The sequence below is a fragment of the Orycteropus afer genome, unplaced genomic scaffold (assembly GCF_000298275.1).
Source record: "Orycteropus afer afer isolate SDZICR_OR568_19922 unplaced genomic scaffold, OryAfe1.0 scaffold00009, whole genome shotgun sequence".
Taxonomy (NCBI): domain Eukaryota; kingdom Metazoa; phylum Chordata; class Mammalia; order Tubulidentata; family Orycteropodidae; genus Orycteropus; species Orycteropus afer.
The window spans coordinates 23,609,954-23,629,631 of record NW_006921596.1 but is presented as its reverse complement, the minus strand read 5'-3'; the positions used below and the strand labels follow the sequence as shown (position 1 = coordinate 23,629,631).

General features: G+C 38.2%; 1 protein-coding gene across 1 annotated transcript in view; it reads left to right on the top strand.

Moving 5' to 3' along the window:
- The window catches only part of CDH8 (cadherin 8), a 460,658-nt gene that overhangs the window by 363,542 nt on the left and 77,438 nt on the right, over positions 1–19,678 (top strand). Inside the window, exons 8-9 of the mRNA XM_007947691.2 lie at positions 2,128–2,249; positions 18,592–18,709. Coding sequence (XP_007945882.2) covers positions 2,128–2,249; positions 18,592–18,709 — 240 coding nt within the window. The remainder of the gene's footprint in view (positions 1–2,127; positions 2,250–18,591; positions 18,710–19,678) is intronic.

Below are 19,678 nucleotides of genomic sequence, written 5' to 3'. Positions count from 1 at the left end.
ATTAACAAAAACAAAAAATCAAATTTATGTATGTTTTGAGGACTTAATCAGTAGTATGCTATGAACAGGGCTCATGTTTGTTAGTGTTAGTCTCCACATCTAAAATAATGGGGACTGTATTACCTACCTCATAGCTTTCTACTGCTGATTGAAATGATGTATGTCTATGGGAAACATAACACACTAGATATAGTAAACAATCAATATACACTGTGCAGATGCTGTTGGCAATTATAAAAGATAAAAGCTAAAATGCCTTGGCTGTTTGCCTAGAATTATGTAAGCACTTTTACTTTCCTTAAGTAATACTTATAGTAATTCTGTAAATAAAGTATTAATTTCTTATATTTTACTTTCCTTAAGTAATACTTATAGTAATTCTGTAAATAAAGTATTAATTTCTTATATCTCAGTATAGTCAACAATAAAACGAGGTCAAATAACTTGCCCAGTATCACATAGGTAGCAAGTGGTAAAGTTGGGGTTCCAAACTCTGTCTGTTTAGTTCACATAGTCCTTTTTTCACCCTCCAGGAGCTGCAGTTAGCTCCTGGGTAAGCTAGACAAGAGATGTAAATCTTTAAATTGGGTCTCTGTAAGTCAGAGCCAACTCAACGGGACCTGACAATAATACTGTATTTAAAATATAAACTTTGCAGAGATACATTGAAAAGAGAAAGCATAAAATTTAAGCTAGTTGTGTGAGGATACATTTTTTCTGAAACGTTTCCCTACCTTCAATGCTGGAGGTTGTATGCTGCTTCTATAAATGAAGAGTGAACCAATGCATTGGAGATGTGATAACAAAAGAAGACGGTATATCAAGAGATATGTTTGAGTCCATTGGTTCTATTTATAGGAAATAAGATTACAGTGTTCCATTACTGGGGTGTTGGGAATTGCATGTTGTTGTTGTTGTTGTTATGTGCCGTCCAGTCAGCCCTGACTCATAGCGACCCCTCCTTGGGTTTCCGAGGCAGTATCACTACGGAAGTAGGATTGCCCAACTTTCCTTCCGAGGAGTGGCTGGTGGGTTTGCATGGGACTGACTGTGTGTGTGTAATTTAGAGGTACTTTTGTATTAAAAGAATTTTTTTAAAAGTATTTGAAGGTTTTAGACTCTACATTTCATTAATCAGTTGTAAAAAATAAAGAAATTTGATGTATCAAATACAAGTCTGTTTGTTTATATTCAGATACCAAGGATTTTTCCCCTCTTGGCTTGCTTATAAATATTCAGTGTCACAGAAACACAGATAAATAATTGGCCATCTCCAATGCATTCTGTATAATTTACAGGAGATCAAAAGTTTATCGTATGGCACAGCCAGAGTCAAATTCTGTTGCACTTACTACAAATGAAAAATCACAAAGTGGCCCTGGCTAGTTGTCAGAATATATTAACGGACCACACCTTATGATTTTTAAAATGTATATATTTTTTCCAAGGATTAAGGATTGTATATTGAGTTCTATGACATTTGAATTATCCTGGAAAGATTAGAAGATTATCTTCTGTGTACACTAATGAGAAAATTACAGTGTTAAAATGAGCTGAGTTCATTCTATCTAAAAAGAACCCAAGTTCAATTTTTAATGAAAAGTAGAAATGAAAAAAAGATAGGATGTCCCATTTTTAATCTTAACCCATTTGCCATTGTTAAGAGTCCCTTCTCAGCAACTGATTTGGCTTTGGCCTTTTGCTGGTTTCTCAATGTTCATTTCTAATACTCAGTGAGTTCAAATAACTTACAGTGAGAATTGGATTGTGTTTACCCCACGATAAAAAAAAAAAAAAAGAGATAAGCATATATGAACTATATGCTTATGTATTGATTTTATCAATCAAAGCCTGCTTCATCAAGAAAACATCTTTTCATTAATTTAGAAATGGTCTTCATCAAATGATGCTCCAGCAAAGGGTCTTTGGAATAAGAATTTGCCCTTTTTAAAAAAAGCTGTCAAGCACTTGCTGTTTTTCCTTTATCTAGTGGTCAGATTCCATTCCACACTCACCCTGTTGTGAAAATACCCAAATGACAGACAACCATGCTTTCAAGAAGAAAGTTGAGTTGCACGGTCAAAATGCACTACCCTCAATGCTGATGTTATCTTTTCCTTCCCTTAGGGAACCACAGTCAGATATCTCGAGTACCTGTTGCTATTAAAGTGCTGGATGTCAATGACAACGCCCCTGAATTCGCATCCGAATATGAGGCATTTTTATGTGAAAATGGAAAGCCCGGCCAAGTAAATATCTCCATGTTGTTAATGCTGAATATGTTTGTATACAACTGTCTCATAGTTGACTAACCTGCATTAATGTGCATTTGCATCATTTACAATGTGCAAAGTCTTAGGCAAGGAACACATCCAAATGGGAACAGAGAAGGAATGCTTTCCTTCCTTACATGCTGCTGCTTTTCCTACTTATGACCAAATTGGCTCCTGAATTGGAATAACCCTGAACCAAGAGCAAAACACTATCTTAAAACATCTGAGAATGTGGATGACAGCAGGGAGGTCTTAGAGGGCTGGGGCCTGACTCATGATTTTCCAATTACAAGCAGCAAGGGAAAAGCTCATGAAATGGGAATATTTGTTTCATATTAAAGTACTTATATGAATTACTCCATAGTAGTAGAATTCAAAAAGGCAAGTGGTATATAGCGAGTTGTAGGAATCGAATATTAAAGTCTGTAATAATATATAGTTACATTTGGATAAACATAAGAGAAACACTTGTTTTTAGGCATGCCAATAGATCACCTCATAATTGCATATTTCTGTGTCGTATTATATTATTCTCTGCCCTCATAGCACAGTTAGGGGCACTATGGAAAACCAGAAGAGAGGAGGAAGGGAGGGCATATGACAGAACGAAGTGGGAAGGACAGGAGGGAGAGAGAAAAAGGAGAGAGGGAAGGTAGAAGAAGCAAGAAGAACAAAATTCAGAAACCTACTATACTCTGGATGTCAGAATGGAACTAGCCTCTGTGAAGTTCTACAAAAACACAAATGTAATAGACTTATTTTAACAAGGTGCCAAAGTACTGTATGTTTAAGAAATTTACCGTTTTTCAACTTCCTAATTTATTTCTGGATGGTGACATTTTAATTTAAATAAACAGCAGCTGACAGAATGACACTGGAGTTGTTGATCCAACTATTCTTGTGCCTCATGTGGGTGTTAGGAATTAAACTTACTATTTGCCAAGGAGCTTACCTGACAAGAGTCAGCTTTTCTTTTTTTCCCCCTTAAAGTAAGGAATAACACTGTAGCTCTCCACTTTTATTTAATCATTACAAAAGATCAATGTGTTACCTCCCAGAAAGCAGTGGGTATTTTCCCCTAGACTGCTCTCACCTGTCTGCAGGATCAACGTCGTCTCCACCTACCAAAATAAGACACACACACAAACCCAAACACTAAATCTACTGCTGTCAATTCTGACTCACAGTGACCCTGTGGGATAGAGTAGAGCTACCCCCAGAAGGTTTCCAAGATGGTAAATTCTTATGGAAGCAGACTGTCACATCTTTCGCCCACAGAGTGGCTGGTGGGTTAGAACCACTTCTGTGCAACCAGAGCTCCTTCACACACACGTAATCAAGTTAAAATTATAATAAAAATTAACTTTGAACAGGCACCCTGGTGGTCAGTCAGCAATGTGAACCCACCAAGTATTGTTGGCTTCAGAATATTCATTGTTTATTAGGGATACACTTTTTCCAGCATTACAACATTACTTAAAATACTTCTCCTCACGTGTAATTGCCCTCTGTTAGATTTATTTTTTTCTTCATTTGTGATCCTTTTGGTATGAACTAGATTGAAATTTACATGTTCAACATATATTGCCATTTGGCTTTATAGGTAGATCGAGAGGGCAGACAGTTGGATGGATGGATATGTGCATGACCAGTGTCAAGGATACAGGCCTGTGGGCAAGATCATTGCAGGGATAATGTAACCAATCACTGACCTATCAGTCAGACTTCTTAGATCACATAGAAATTTGCAAATGCTCTAGAATTTAAACAAAGCTTCACTGTTCATGCCAAATTCATCGCATAAGGTTAGAGAGTCAATGATACTGGTATTTTAAAACTTCAACATTAGCTTCATCTTTTTGATATTGATAGGCATGCACATGGGACCTCCAGGAATTTGGAGGTTTGCCCTGTGGATTTTGACTGCTCTTCAAGGTTTTAATTATTTCCCAGTAGGTCTTACCTTTAAAAGTAAATGCATTGTTTCATCAGTTTTTCTATGCAAGATCAAAATTTAAAAAACAAAAAAAAAAAACAAACTCACTGCCATCGAGTTGGACTCAACTCCTAACGACCCTCCTTGGGTTTCCAAGGCCATATCACTGCCCACCTTCCTTCCAAGGAGTGGCTGGTGGGTTTGAACCGCCAGCCTTCTGGTTAGAAGTCAAATGTCTTAGGCACTACACCACCAGAGCTCCCTGAATCTGCTTAGGCATGTTATTAAGAGTTCATCATTTACATGAAGGGAGCGGATCTTTGACTTCTGGCATCATTTTTGACATGGAGCTGACTGGCTTATGTACCTACAGTGGTTCAGATAATTTTATTTTCTTCAACTCCTTGGATAGTTTGTGGCAGTTAGGACTCTTGCTTCATTCAATGCATCATTCCTAAGTCATTTTTTATAGCTAAACTATCACGTTTTGATTTGTTTTTCAAAATTCCTATTTGTTACCTGCTCTCATTAGTGATCACTTATATCAGTTCAACACAGATATACTTTCCATCATCTCTAGTATGGGTTGCCACACAAATGGCTGGCTCCGTTTGGAACTAGAGTATTCATTATCAGGTGATTACATGCTCATGAAAAATAAATGTCAAAAACTGAATTATCAGTAAAGTCATCATTACGTGAATATTTTTCACCAACCGCTGTCTGCTTTACAACATCCTCAGAGAAAGAAAAGCATGAGACGTTACAATTTCAAGTTTGCCTGGAAGGTAGGAATTGGAGGTTAAACTCAAGGGGATCAGCTTGCTGGGAGATGGTGTTCCTGGATATCATTAGTGATAATCAAGGGCAAGCCATTAAAAAGCCCAGTTTGAATAAAGTGGACAGAGACAGCTTCTGCAAAGATATTTTTACAACATCTCACAAAATAAAAACTCCTATCAACATGAACACAGAGAATTCTATTGTGCTCTATTTGATTTCACTAAAAAGACTTTATGCACAGTCAGAATCAAAGGAAAGGAAGGGAAGGAGTCTGCTTGCCCCTTTTCCAGGCATTTATCTCCAATTCATGGCACAGCTGTGCTAATCTAGGCACAGGTTCACTTTGAAAGTGGAATCAGACATCATACCTGCTCCTACCACCTTCTTACGATTCTTCAGTTGAAAAGATGATCATTACCTTGGATCTGTTCCCTCAAGACACTAACGGATCTGCATCACAGAAATAGCTCCCAGTTCCTATTATCTGAAAATCAACATGACTCTTCTTTGTCCTCCCTAAAATTTTTAACATCCTCTCTTTTGAATAATTGAATTTTAATATGGTATTTTCTGATAGGTGGATACTTTTTTTTTCGTTTTCTAAATGGTAATATACTTTAGGTTAAAAGATAAAAGAAGTTGATGTGTATTTTTTAGACAAATTCAATGATGGCAGGACATAGCCATTTAAAGAGTACTTAGCCCTCAATTTAACAGGACGTATAAAGAAGAAAGTCTTTATTGTACTAAGAAGCTCTGGTGGCATAGTAGATAAGGCATTTGGCTGCTACCCAGAAGGTCAGTGGTTCAAACTCACTAGCTGCTCCATGGAAGGAAGGTAAGGCAATCTACTTCCGTGAAGATTTACAGCCTCGGAATCCCAGTGGGGGTTGCTGTGAGTCTGAATAGACTGGATGACAGTGAGTTATTTTGTCTTTTTGGTTTATAAGAGAGGAAATCCTCCACTCATTCTTCTCTAATGATCAAGGTTGAAATGGGAGTGTATGCTGAGGATTCCAAAATTAGAAGGCAGGTATATTTCTGCACCTCATTGTCCAGTATGGTGGTATGGGTTGGTCAAGAAACAAACTCACTGCCATCAAAAGTCAATTCCAAATCATGGGACAGAGTAGAACTGCTCCGTAGTGTTTCCAAGGCTATAAATCTTTCCAGAAGCAGAATGCTTTATCGTTCTCCCATGGAGAGGGCGGTGGGTTCAAACCATCAACGTTTTCACTAAGAGCCGAATACCTTAACCACTGTGCCACCAGAGCTCCTGGTGGTGGTCAATGACTATTAATGGAACACCAACTATATGCCAACACTGGAGTAGACAGTGGGCATCTACAGACAACCAGTCTCCTAAATATAGAGCTTACTCCCTGGAAAACATATCTTTGGAGAATTAGAAATGACAGCATTATAAGAAAATGCCTCAAATTTTCCAGAAGAAGAATGTGAGACTGAAGGAGACTAAGCAGTGGAGAAAATGAGAGATTCACAATGAAAATGACTTTTAATGTAGGGTACAGTGCACCAGACACAGGGAGCATCTATTAAGTACTGAAAGGGAGTGAGCTGGAGATGAAGTTCTGTCTGAAGAGAATGATGGTCTAGCTGGATGACTGAAGAAACAGGGAACAGAGCAGAGAAGCCAGTATGTTCCTTCAGTATCCTTGAAACCACCATACTCAGAACTAACCCTGAAAGAAAAACACAGAGGTTTAGTGACCAGTGTTGGCCCCAAGGTCTTCAATATCTGTGTCCTACATGTTCTCTTCTTATGAGGGCCTTCTTTGGATTTTATTTCAGATGCTAACTTCTCTGCCTACAATACATAAGAATTAGGGTCATTTTCTTCCGTTAGTGCATCGATTCAAAGAATGAACAGAAAAGTTGTCTTCCTAAGTGTGAGTCAAAGCCCCATGTTTTATCTCAGAGATTATTTATTGTTTGAGGTAGCTAGGGGAAAGATTATTTCAGCTTTTTTTCCTTCATGAAAGAGTCACCAATGTTACTAAAAGCTAATGGAGTATAATTTAAGCCTCATCACCATCTATACAAGTTGGAGCCAAGTTAAGTATATCTGGGTTAAAAAAAAAAAAACATGGTTTACCTGTTTCAATCTCTTATTTTTATCTTTGACCAATATTGCAGCAAATAGAAATTTGCTTATCATGGGAATATCACAGTTAGGGGGAAAAAAAAAAAAAAAAAAACTAAAAAGATGATCACCAGTACATATGGATGATACATATTAAGTTAATGCTTGCCATGCAATGGACAGTCACAAATTTTAGAAGTTGGTTTCAATTCACCCCATTTAGCTTGTTGTTTTTGTTCTGTGCCATCGAGTCAGACCCGACTCACAGGAACCCCTCCTTGGGTTTCCGAGGCGATATCACTACAGAAGTAGATTGCCTCATCCTCCTTCCAAGGAGTGGCTGGGGACTGAGCTGCTAGCCTTCTGGTTAGCAGTCAAGTGCCTTAGGCAGTAACTAGTATTTCAAAACTTACGTTTTGAAATATTCACAGGCAAACACACAGTGCACAATCAAGCCTCTTCATGTGAAAAATCTTTGTTCCTATATTGAGCTATGTATATTCATCTACCAAGTGCTAGAGGTTGTAATATAATCTGGGTAAACAACGTTAAAAAAAACAAACCAAAAAAACCTTACTGCCATTGATTCCGACTCATAGCGACCCTTCCTTGGGTTTCCGAGGTGGTATCTCTACAGAAGTAGATTACCCCTTCTGAGGAGTAGCTGGTGGGTTGGAACTGCCAGCCTTCTGGTTAGCAGTCAAATGCCTTAGGCCCTACAAAATGTGCCCCCCCCCCCGTTTTTTAATCTTAATGAGGAAGAGGAATTGTTTAAAAAAAGAAAGAAAAAGAAAGGTAGGGAGAAGAAAATGAATAAATAGTATAATTTAAAATTTTGAAAACAGGACTGAGCAAAATATTGAAGCAAATAGGTAGACAGAGAAACAAAGAACAAAGAAAGAATGGGATCCAATTTATACAGTTTGTCAGGGAAAAATATTCTTTAAAAAAACACTGTCAATGGGTCAATTCTGAAAACAAAGGAACAAAGAAAGAATGGGGATACAATTTACATAGTTTGTCAGGGAAAAGTATTTAAAAAAAAAAAACACTGTCACTGAGTCAATTCTGACTCATGGGGACCCTGTAAGACAGAGCAGAACTGCCCCATGTGGTTTCAAAGACTGGGAAACTTTGTAGAAGCAGACTGCCTCATCTTTGTCCCACAGAGCACCTGGTGGGTTTGAACCACCAACCTTTTGATTAGCAGCCAAATGCCTCAACTACTGAGGCACCAGCGCTCCTGTTAGTTTTTAAGCAGGTGGTATTTAGGCTGAATCTATAAAAATAAGAGACTTGGTATGTAAGGAATAGAAGCAAGAGCCTTTAACCAACAGAATGAGTTTGTACAAAGATCTCTGAAGGCCGAAGACCTTGGTTGGCTGGAAATATTGAAGACATCTGTGGATACAGGCTCATGAGCTAGAATGATAGTAAAACAAAGCAAGGTTTACATTTGAATAAAATCTACACACACATACACACATTTGCTCGTGTGCATGCATATTTTAGCAGGAAGTGCATTTAGGAGTCTAACTGCAAAAGACTACGATTCTTGGTCTAAGGCAGGAACAGTAGAGGTGGAAAGAAGGGATTGATAAATCTTCATGCAGAGATAAATATGATAATACATATAAGCATCTACCATACACTCAACACCTCTGCTCTGAGGGCCTGGGGTTGTTGTTGTTGTTATGTGCCATCGAGTCGGCCCCGACTCATAGCGACCCCTCCTTGGGTTTCTGAGGCAGTATCACTATGGAAGTACGATTGCCCAATCTTCTTTCCGAGGAGTGGCTGGTGGGTTTGAACCACCAGCCTTCTGGTTAGCAATCAAGTGCTTTAGCCACTATGCTACCAGAGGGCCTGGGGTTAGCAACCACAACTTACAGATACAGAAGCTGAGCCTGAAAAAGAATAACACTCTAACCAAGGAGATGATAAGGGGTAAAGATGGGTTTCAAAGCTTGTTCTCAAAAGGTCTAAAGCCTCTGCACTTTCTAGGAGCTCACAATGCACCTTATATCAGCAGAACTTTGAAAATCCTTTGCCTGTGCAACACAGCTCTTTGAAAAACAGTCTTGAGAATAAGATTCTGATGAAGAATGAGCATTGGGGGGGGGAAAAAAAGTCAACTCCTGTGATCAATAAGGCATAATTTACTCAAAAGCATTCCATGAGACTTCAAATGAAAAGCAGCAACGCTTAATGATACAAGTGAAAATAATTATCCTTTGATGCACACCAGCAATTAATGGGTTTGCCACTTTGTTTATTTATGTGTGTACTTTTTAGGTTCTGTTGGTCTTTTTCAAATAAATGTGAAACAATAAAATGAAATTAGGACGTTTTATAACACTCATGAAAACAATAAATATGAGAGATTTAATTTTAACTTTTCTGCCAGCAGGCATCTTTCAGGATCTATCTGCATACACGAGAGAGACAGGATTGATTTTAAAACTGAGATGAAATTGATGGCCTCAACAAAAATGCATAAAATGTTATTTTCATTCCATTCTGGGTGGAGTAAAGAGGTGGTAAATTAGTACGATGCATAAAACAATATTTGAGGAAACCATATATTTTGAAAAAAAAAATACATTTCCAGAGTGCCTTGAACTTTTATGACTTTTTTTTTTTTTTAATGACTTTTAGAGCACAACTTCAGAGGGGAAGAAGCCTAAGTGAAAAAATATATTTGAAGGATTTGAAGCTTGAACAATCTGAGTGCCAGCTCTACCAGTACTAATTTTGTAGCTTTGGACCTTAAACTTTCTTAGTCTAATCTTTCATATCTTAGAGAGAGAGAGAGAGAGAGAGAGAAAGAGAGAGAGATTTAACTACTCAATAAGTGTAATTCCTAGTAGCTTACATTTTAGTCAGTCTCATAGTCTCAAAGTAAAAGGTTCTTTCCTAACATATTTGTTGGTTTTACTGTTGCTGTTAGTGTTGTATCTTTATGAGCTTTATGGCTAAAAGCAACACTATCAATAATTTCTGCATGGATCAACATGACAGAGGACTACTGTCCATTTTGAAATAACTCTCCCTGATACTTTTTAAGGGTTTTATTTATTAGGGTAAAGGAAGGGGCTCATACTTCATTCCTCTCTATGTGAATTTGTGAGTAAATGTAAGTTTTTGTTTTTCCCCAAATCCACTGGAGTCAATTTCTAGGAAACTATCTTATCTAAACCTTTTCCCAACCATGCTTCAGCATTAATATGCATTGGCTGAACTTCTGATGTGATTCCAAATTCTCTATGTTCTATTCTGGTCCCCAATCTCACCTAGATTGATGATCCATGAAGAAAATAGTGTGAAAGGTTATATAACAACCAGGCTATCACACAGGCTGATGGAGTTTCTGTTTAATTTTCATCCTACAAGTTACTGAATTAGAAGTTAAGATGGAAGCAAATGAGACACATGTGTATACTGGTTTCTATGTGTTTGTTGAAGCCATGTTGATGAACATGGCTTTGGAAAAAGTACAATTGATTGTAGACAGGAGGAGGTTTCAAATAAGACCTGGTAAGAAGGACAGCTGACATGTAATTGGTAGGACAGAGAAGAAAACGGTAACGGAGCTCTAACTGCCAAGCTGTGTGGGCACGGCACCTTCACACTCTAAGACTCAGGTGGAGTTTTTGATGGTAGTGTTTGCAAAGCAAGTATCTGAGGAAACCTTATGTTGTAACATGTCAATATGTTGTGTGTATTTAATAATGTTGGGAAGCGCTGAGTGAAACAAAATTAAACAATATTGTCCTCTGTTGGTTTTATTCAACTGTTTGATTCTTATCATTCATGACTGCATATGAATCTTCAACAGGGTTATAGGGGTCTTGACATTTACCAAACATAATTGATTATAAAATATTTAAAATTTCCCTCAGAAAAAAACTATGAACTAGTGGAAAGGGGAACAGTTGGTGAAATCTTACTCCAGGAATGAAGCAACAGAGATTTTCTCAGCCTATGAAGTAATGTTTACAATATTAGGGGGCATTAGGAAATACTCCTATGAAGTAATAAAGTGGAAGATGAACATAGGAGAGGGGAGGAATGTCATGTGAAAAGGAGTTGAGACTTCCTAGCAATACTGAGAAATGCAGATTTTACTGTACTAATTACCCATCTTGAGTCAGTTCCAACTCACAATGACCCCCGGGTTCCAGAGCAGAAGTGAGCTGCACAGGCTTCTCTTGGCCACAGTCTTTAAGGAAGCAGCTTGTTAGGCCTTTCTCTTGTGGTGCTACCATGTGGGTCCAAACCACAGACTTTTCTGCTAGCAGCTAAGAGCAAACCATCTGCACCACTCAGGCTCCCTGGGTGGTGCAGACACTTAAGCACTTAACTACTACCTGAGAGGATGGTAGGTAGGTTGAACCCACCCAGAAGCACCTTGAAAGACAGGCCAGGCTTGAAAACCCTACAGAGCTCAGGTCTAGTCTGATACACCTAGGGTCGCGACAAGTCAGGATCTACTCCATGGCAACTAACAACAATGAGAGAGAAGTAACTATTAAATAATATTTAAAGCAGGGCAAGGTATGGGGTAGTTTTATGTCGATTATTTGAGTTTGCTTGAGACATGCAAGATCCAGCATAAGAAATTAAGAGGCAGGAGGATTTGGAAAATCTAAACATTAGACAAACATAAAGCCCTCGCTTGGTATCATTTTACTTCATGTTAGGCTCAACAAAGGTAAGAAGAGTAAAAAGGAGTGACATCAAGGAAGATACCAAAAGGTATAGAGTGAGTTATAAATGTGCAAGCCCCAAATACCTGCCCACAGGACTGAGGACTTCACTTAGGTGTTTGGATTTTTTTTTTTTTTTTTAATATCCATAGAATCTTACCTATAACCTCTTGTTAGGTATTCTGTAGTTCTCTGTTCTTTGCTCTAAATAGCCACCTAATATGTTTTTCAAGGCAAGAATGTATTCATGCAAAAAAAAAAAAAAAAAAAAGTAACATAGCAAAATGGTTTAAATAGAAAAATCTCAGTGGAGATGTATCAGAGTGTCCAAAATATCAAAGTGCCCAAAAATGTATACAAGCATGCTATCATTTGAACTATATTATGCAGCCTTTGAAGTAATTGAGGATAATGGGGTAATTGTGTGGATTTGGATATAATTTCATGATTATCTGTATTTTCCCATTTCACAGTTAATGATCAGTGTTATAATTTGATTTGTCTTGTAGGCACAATTCTTATTTTAAGGACCCCACTTTTATGAAAAGGTCTTAACCACCTTTGTTTTATTTCATTTGGTTATGGATATCATTGATCATCTAATAAAGTTTGTAGATGGTTTGTTTATGAACAATTGTTTATGAACAATTCCAAACTACTTTAAATACAAGTTGGGGCAGTTTGGGCCAGTGGATCTGCAATAATGGATTGTTCTTTGCTCCCTAAATTGAGAAGTCCTGCTCTAAGATACAGAAGTTAGTATTTCAGGAAAGTTAATACTGATCATTAGGAAAAAGCTGGCAATAACAGGCAGAGGAGTGAATAGAAAACCACACATTATGTCATTTATTCTGCACTTCCTTTGACTTATCCCTCCTTCTCATCAATCCCCTTTTCCATTACATTGCAATACATATGCATCACTACAGTGGGATTTCCCCAAAAAAGGAAAATTAAGTTGTACCTGAGAAAGTGACTGTGCTTTGATTGCAGGTACCATCTTGGCTCTCTTTGCTGAGTCTTTCTAGAGAAGAGAGGTATCTTCCAAAAGCCTCAGGAAATATTCCGAGTTGTAATGGAATACTCCACTTTCACCTTGTCCATGCTGAGACAAAACTATGGTGCCCAAATGTTCATTCTGTTGTTCCTGTGAGTCAGAATCAAAAGGGAAATATTGTAATCATAAAGAAAGCACATGGGCACTGAGGATGAACTCATCCTTAGTCACTCTGGAAAATACTGAAGTTCTCAGTCCCAGTCAAGAAGCCCTAGCAATGCAGTGGTTAAGGCACTGGGCTGCTAATCAAAAGGTCGGTGGTTGAAACCCAACAACCGCTCTGCGGGACAAAGATGTGTCAGTCTGCTCTGTAAAGATTTACAGCCATGGAAACTCTATGCGGCAGTTCTATGGTGTTCTATAGGGTCGCTATGAGTTGCATTAGACTCTAGGGCAGTGTGGTCAGTTTGGGTTTGGTAAGCCAAATATAACTGAATATATACATGAACATATATATGCCAAGAAGGTTTTGAGGTAGAGTGATACATGTGGGATGAGGAGAGAAGGCAGCGAATTTGGTAACAGTTACATCTGATACATAATGTCTTTGACACACTACAGTGCTATAAGTTTCTTATACTAACCTCTCAAAGTTATGTGAGGATTAGTGACAATGCACAAAAAAAGTATCTATTTTTTTAATTCATGTACTCATTTATAGCTACCATGTGAGAGACACTGTTCTGGTAATAGTGGTGGTGGGGGGACCTCATCATATATTGCCATGTCTGGCTCTTAAGCACTAATCAATGAATAATATCTATAGGAACTCATAGGATTTTCTAATAGATCCCATAATATTCCAAATGTCTTTTAACAATCTATATAATCAGAATTGTATTTTTTGTTGGGTGCTTGCATTTCCAAAAGTTTGTATTAGCAATGATAACTTACTGTTATTTTCTTTTCAGTTAATGGTAAGTAGTCCAAAATTGAGTTTAATAAGCTCTATTAACAAAAGCAGGAGCTCTGGTGGCGTAGTGCCTAAGGCATATGACTGCTAACCAGAAAGCTGGCTGTTCAAACCCACCAGCCCCTCCTCAGAAGGAAGGTTGGGCAATCTACTTCCATAGTGATACCGCCTTGGAAACCCAAGCACTGGTCACTATGAGTTGGGTCTGACTCAACAGCACTTAACAATGACAACAACATGAACAAAAACAATCTAATTCTAGGTTTAATATTATTTATCAGTGATAGACAGGTTTGAAAAAAAAATTAGAATTATGATGTTCCTGAGTACCAGTAAGTTAATTCTAATATTGACTCTATGTGATGAGGTAGAAGTGCCCTATAGGGTTTCCTAGGCTGTAATCTTTACAGGATGGCTGCCAGATCTTTTTTCCCTGCAGAGCCGCTCGTGGGTTTGAATTGCCAACCATTAGGTAAGCAACTGATCGCTTTAACCTTTATGCTCCTAGAATTATGACAAACCAAAACACCAAACCCATCTCCATTTGATTTTATTCCAATCCATAGTGACCCTGTAAGGACAAAGTACAACTGTCTCATAGGTTTTCCAAGATTATAACTCAATATGGAAGCAGACTGCTGTATCTTTCTCCTGTGTAGGGACTAGTGGGTTCGAACTGTTGACCATTTGGTTGACAGCTGATCACTTTAACCACTGAACCACCAGGGCTCCAAGAATTATGATAAGGCCCCACAATTATTATTATTTTAAAATTCAGTTTCATGCATTGGGAGGGTTGTTGCAATTCAACTTAGTAGTCTCATGGAATAGAGCAGTCTGCTTACATACAAATCCAAGCATGGCCCTGCAATTCATTCCTTCATCCCAACATCCTAAATATGCTTTGTTAGTCTGATAGGGATATATATTTTACTTTCAGCTTTGAAAGTGATCCAGAGTGAATCATCAAACATTGGATTTTTCAATTGCATCCCAATTTTACCCATAGAAATGAAAATATATAAACAGCACATACTCCTAAATGTGTGTGACCTCTCCAGAAACTTTCATATCATATCCAAAAAACTACTGTCCAATTATTATTCGACTGGATGGCACATAACAACAACAACAATTATTATTATCTTTTAAATAAACTGAAGTCATAGTAGCTCACTGTGGAAAATGTGTCTGCCTTCCATTTGCCATGTACTCAGTATGCCTATACAATCAACTCTGTGGAGATGTACTTCCTTGAAAATCTGTTATTCTTTTTCTTCTCCTGTTCTAATTGAAGTATACTCAGATATCATTACATCAATGAAAATTTCAGCCTGTTTAATATGGGAATCTTCATGCATTTTAATGCTGTCAAGTCCTTCAAGTGACCTACTTGGGCATTTTCTCTTACACACAAAGTCCAAGTAGTAGCCATCTTCATTAAAGTAAAATGAAGTGTCAAGCATGGATGAAACCAAAATCTTAACCATGGGCAGTTTATGGATTATTTGGAAGGCGATTTAGAGATTCACGCTTTTAGTCACTTTTTCCCCAACACAGCATGCACTGAGCTTGCCTTGAACTTGACAGTACAAATTCTGTTAATGAATAATAAGCAGGCTGTGAACACCACTATTTTCCCTTGGCTCAAAATGATGGTTCTCAGATTTGCGTGTGCATTGGAATACCCGAGAGGGCCGTTTAAAATGTAAATGACTAGGCCCCCACCCCTGGACATTCTGAGTCAATAGTTTTTGGGTAGGTGTGATCATTTTCATGTCTAAGGAGTTACTGGCCTAAACGTTGTTGCTGTTAGGTGCCGTGGAGTCGTTTCCGACTCATAACGACCCCATGCACAGCAGAATGAAACTGCCCGATCCCACGCCAGCTCCACGATCCCTGCTATACTTGAGCCCATCATCACAGCCACTGTGTCAATCCATCTCTTTGAAGGCCTCCTCCTCTTTCGTCAACCCTCCACCCTACCAAGCATGACATCCTTCTGCAAGGAATGCTCCTAAATAGTGTGTGTGGGGGGGGAAAGCATGTCTTGGCAGGTGTGATGTCTAAACTAGATTTCTCAGATGTGGTATGACAGGTAGTTATGCTCCATTATTTCATGTGAACTAAATGACTGCATCTTTGTCTTGGTGTTGGTTACTTAGCTAATCAAGTAACACTCATGAGCAGCATCCCCACCAAATGTGGGCTCCCTAGGGCAGCCAGCACAGAGCTCAGAAAGGATACCAGATGGACATTGTTGTTGTTGTTATTATGTGCCATCGAGTCAGACCCAACTAATAGCAACCCCTCCCCTTGGGTTTGCGAGGCAGTATCATTACGGAAGTAGATTGCCCAACCTTCTTTCCAAGGGGTGGCTGGTGGGTTTGAACCACCAGCCTTCTGGTTAGCAGTCAAGTGCCTTAGGCACTATGCTACCAGAGTTCCCTCCCCGTAGGCTGTTCACAAAACAATCATCTGTGTTTCAAGTTTTTCCCTTTGCACATTCACTCATACGTATTTCTGCCAAACGAAACCACGGGACCTCTTCTGTGCTTAAATGTTAAAGCAGATATGCTAGGTATCTAGATAAACTAACTATAAATACATTCCTCTCTAACCTGAAAAGGCTACTACCCTGTGACTAAAATCAGTTATCAAAGTACTATGTCATGAAGAGATGACCGAGCTCACAGCTATCGGGTCAATTCCAATGCATAGTGACCCTATATATAGGACAGGGTAGAACTGCCCATAATATTGCCAAGGCTGTAAATCTTTCCAGAAGCCCAGTGCCTCATCCTTCTCCCTCATCATGGCTGGTGAATTCAAACTACTGACCTTTTGGTCTGCATTCAGATGCTTTAATCACTGTGCCACCAGGGCTTCTCTTATTAAAAACAACAACAGTAATAATAATTACAATGACATTTATCGGAGGAACCCTAGTGGCACAGTTGTTAAGCCTTGAGCTGCTAAACTTAAGTTCGGCTGTTTGAAACCACCAGCTGCTCCGCCAGCTGCTCCGCCAGCTGCTCTGCCAGCCACTCCTTGGGAGAAGGATGTAGCAGTCTGCTTCAGTAAAGATTTACAGCCTTGGAAACCATATGGGCCAGTTCTACTCTGTCCTACAGGGTCACTATGAGTCAGAATCCACTGGATGGCAATGATTTTTTAATGGAAACACTCGTTAACTATTAACTACGAACCCGAACTGTGTTAAGAGATTTACATGAATTACCTCGTTGATAACCAAAACAACCTCATGAGAAAAGGTACTCTTTTCATTTGTTATTTTTGGTACACATAGAAAACTACAATTCAGAAATAATTAACTCCCTCAAAGTCACAGAATAAATAAAGAGTAAACCTGTCTCTTCTGTTTAGGTAGCTGGATTCCAGAATCCAATCTTTTAAAAACTACTACTCATGAGATGTATTTTGTACTACTGTATGTAATATTGGCCCTCCGACTATGTACAGTTATAACTAGTTACAACTAGTTATAACTAGTTACAAGACACTGAACAAGGTCCTTAACAAATGTAAAAGATCTATATGGTAGGAATGCATTCCACTGGAAAGAGAAAAAAAGAAACGGAATTTGAGACAAGTTATTTCATTTCAGTCTCAGGATAACCTTAATGCATTGCCTGTCACACAGCATGTGCCTGACACTTTGCAAAGCCCCATAACTGCTAAACGTTTTCTGAAATTGTGATTCTCCCACTTGTTGAGGTGAGAAGATACAAATTAGTGATTTCCTTTCTCAAGAAGAAGTGATCCATTTTTTTTCTCTTTGATGAAACTGGCAAAGTTGAATGAGACCTAATAGATTAGGTATCAGTTGACACCATGTACATTTCATAAACCTGAGAGAATTTCCCTGTTAGAATTTTTTAAAGGAAAATTTACTGCTTTGAATGCCATGCCTCATAGACTCTTTTTTTTGGTAGAAGTTATGCTATAGTTACTTACAGTGGAAATATAAGTATAATTGGTGACATTAGATGTCCAGTGTTTCATAGTGAAGCAACTGATATCATAGAATCTTAAGTATGAATTATTAAGATAATATTCTGACATCCCAAGAAGAAATTTAGCACTAAGTTAACGCAGCTTTGCAAATGCAACAAGCACATTCAACCGGCACCAATTCCAAGTATCTGTATGTATCCAAACAGCTCTCTGCACAGTGGTAATTCTTCTAATCCCTATAATTTATTCATCTCAGGATACACTCCAAAGCATTGTTTGCATGTGTTATCCACTAGCTTTAAAAACAGTATTCATTACGGGGAGGAAAACAGATGCAACTCATCAGAGAGGTTTGTTACAGTGCCGTTTGTGCCCAAGAACACTCTATTTGGCAAACACGTGTAACCTGATGAGTAAAGTGAAAGAAGTGCTATAAGGATCCAAGATTTAAGTCCCTTACCTCCAACATTCTCCCAGGAGCCCCACTGTAATCACTGTAACTGTTCCAAATCTTACTCTAAATGCTGCTATATACTCAACTTGGAAAGAAACCTGTAATTTCTCAGTGGAATTTTCAAATACACTTCACTTCACTTTGCTATTTCAAGTTGCAGAAAGGGAATGATCTTAATTTCCATCAATTGATCACAGCTGAGGTTTTAAAATGACAAATGTCTTTCCTTGTCCTTGGCACAAACCATCCAGGATAATTTAGAAAGCTGAAAAGGTGTCCTTAGGCCAAAATATCAGACCACAAAAGGAACATCACTCAGCTTTTAAAGACAGCATAAGCTCTTTGATGTCATCCAAAATGCTAACGTCAAGTTTTATGTTCCAGGTCATCCAAACAGTGAGTGCCATGGATAAAGATGATCCTAAAAACGGACATTATTTCTTATACAGTCTTCTTCCAGAAATGGTCAACAATCCGAATTTCACCATCAAGAAAAATGAAGGTAAATACATTAGCTTTGTGAGACAGAGTTAGGCATCAATTGGAAAATACAATGTGAATTCATAATATGACTGAAAATAGCATTAGAATAATTTATCTTCACCCATGAGCAGTTGAAATCCAGCTTATCAGCCTAATGGCATGGTAATTACATCACTTCCACCTTTCTAATACTGAAACAATAGATAAGACAATTATTAATGTGAAAATTAATTTTATCCTAGCAAGTACTTCCCTCATCTTACTTTCACGAGATGAGGAGTAGACTTTAACCCCTGTGAAAGCTCTAGGAACTCTGAGATATCTGATAGAGGAAGAGCTGCCTTGCACTTCACAGTTGTGAAGTTTTAATTGAATGTTTACCAAGTCTTTAGGGAAGGCTATTCTAATTTTGCCTGGTTTGTGGATACACATTAGAGTTATTTGTTTTAAGCTTGTACCAACTTTGACAATAGCAGTCAGGTCAGAAAATCCTTCTTGAAGGACACTCCTTATCAGTATTATCTTGGCACCGATATGAACTGATTTTATTGTCAGTCTTGCACTCACAAAGTACATTCAATACATTTTATTATTTCTCAAGGACCAAGCTTGGATTAACCGTTTCCCTTAACTATTGCCTATTACATGTGAAAGTCATAGATCATTTTTTAAAAAATCTATTTTCTGTTCATTTTTGTTTCCTCAGCTGCTGTATAGTTAGCAAAGATTTTAAGTATTTATTTAGTCTCAGCTGTATTTAAGTCTTACCTTTAGCTGATTTTAAATAATTAGCAAAATGCATGTATTGTCTGAGCCAGGCTACTGGCATTACTATAGGCATGTGTTTAGATTTCTGAATGTCTCCATAAAAGCAATACTCCATTGTTCTTAAGTGCCGTCGAATCGTTTCCGACTCATAGCGACCCCATGCACAGCAGAACGAAACACTGCCCGATCCCGCGCCAGCCCCACAATCCCTGCTATACTT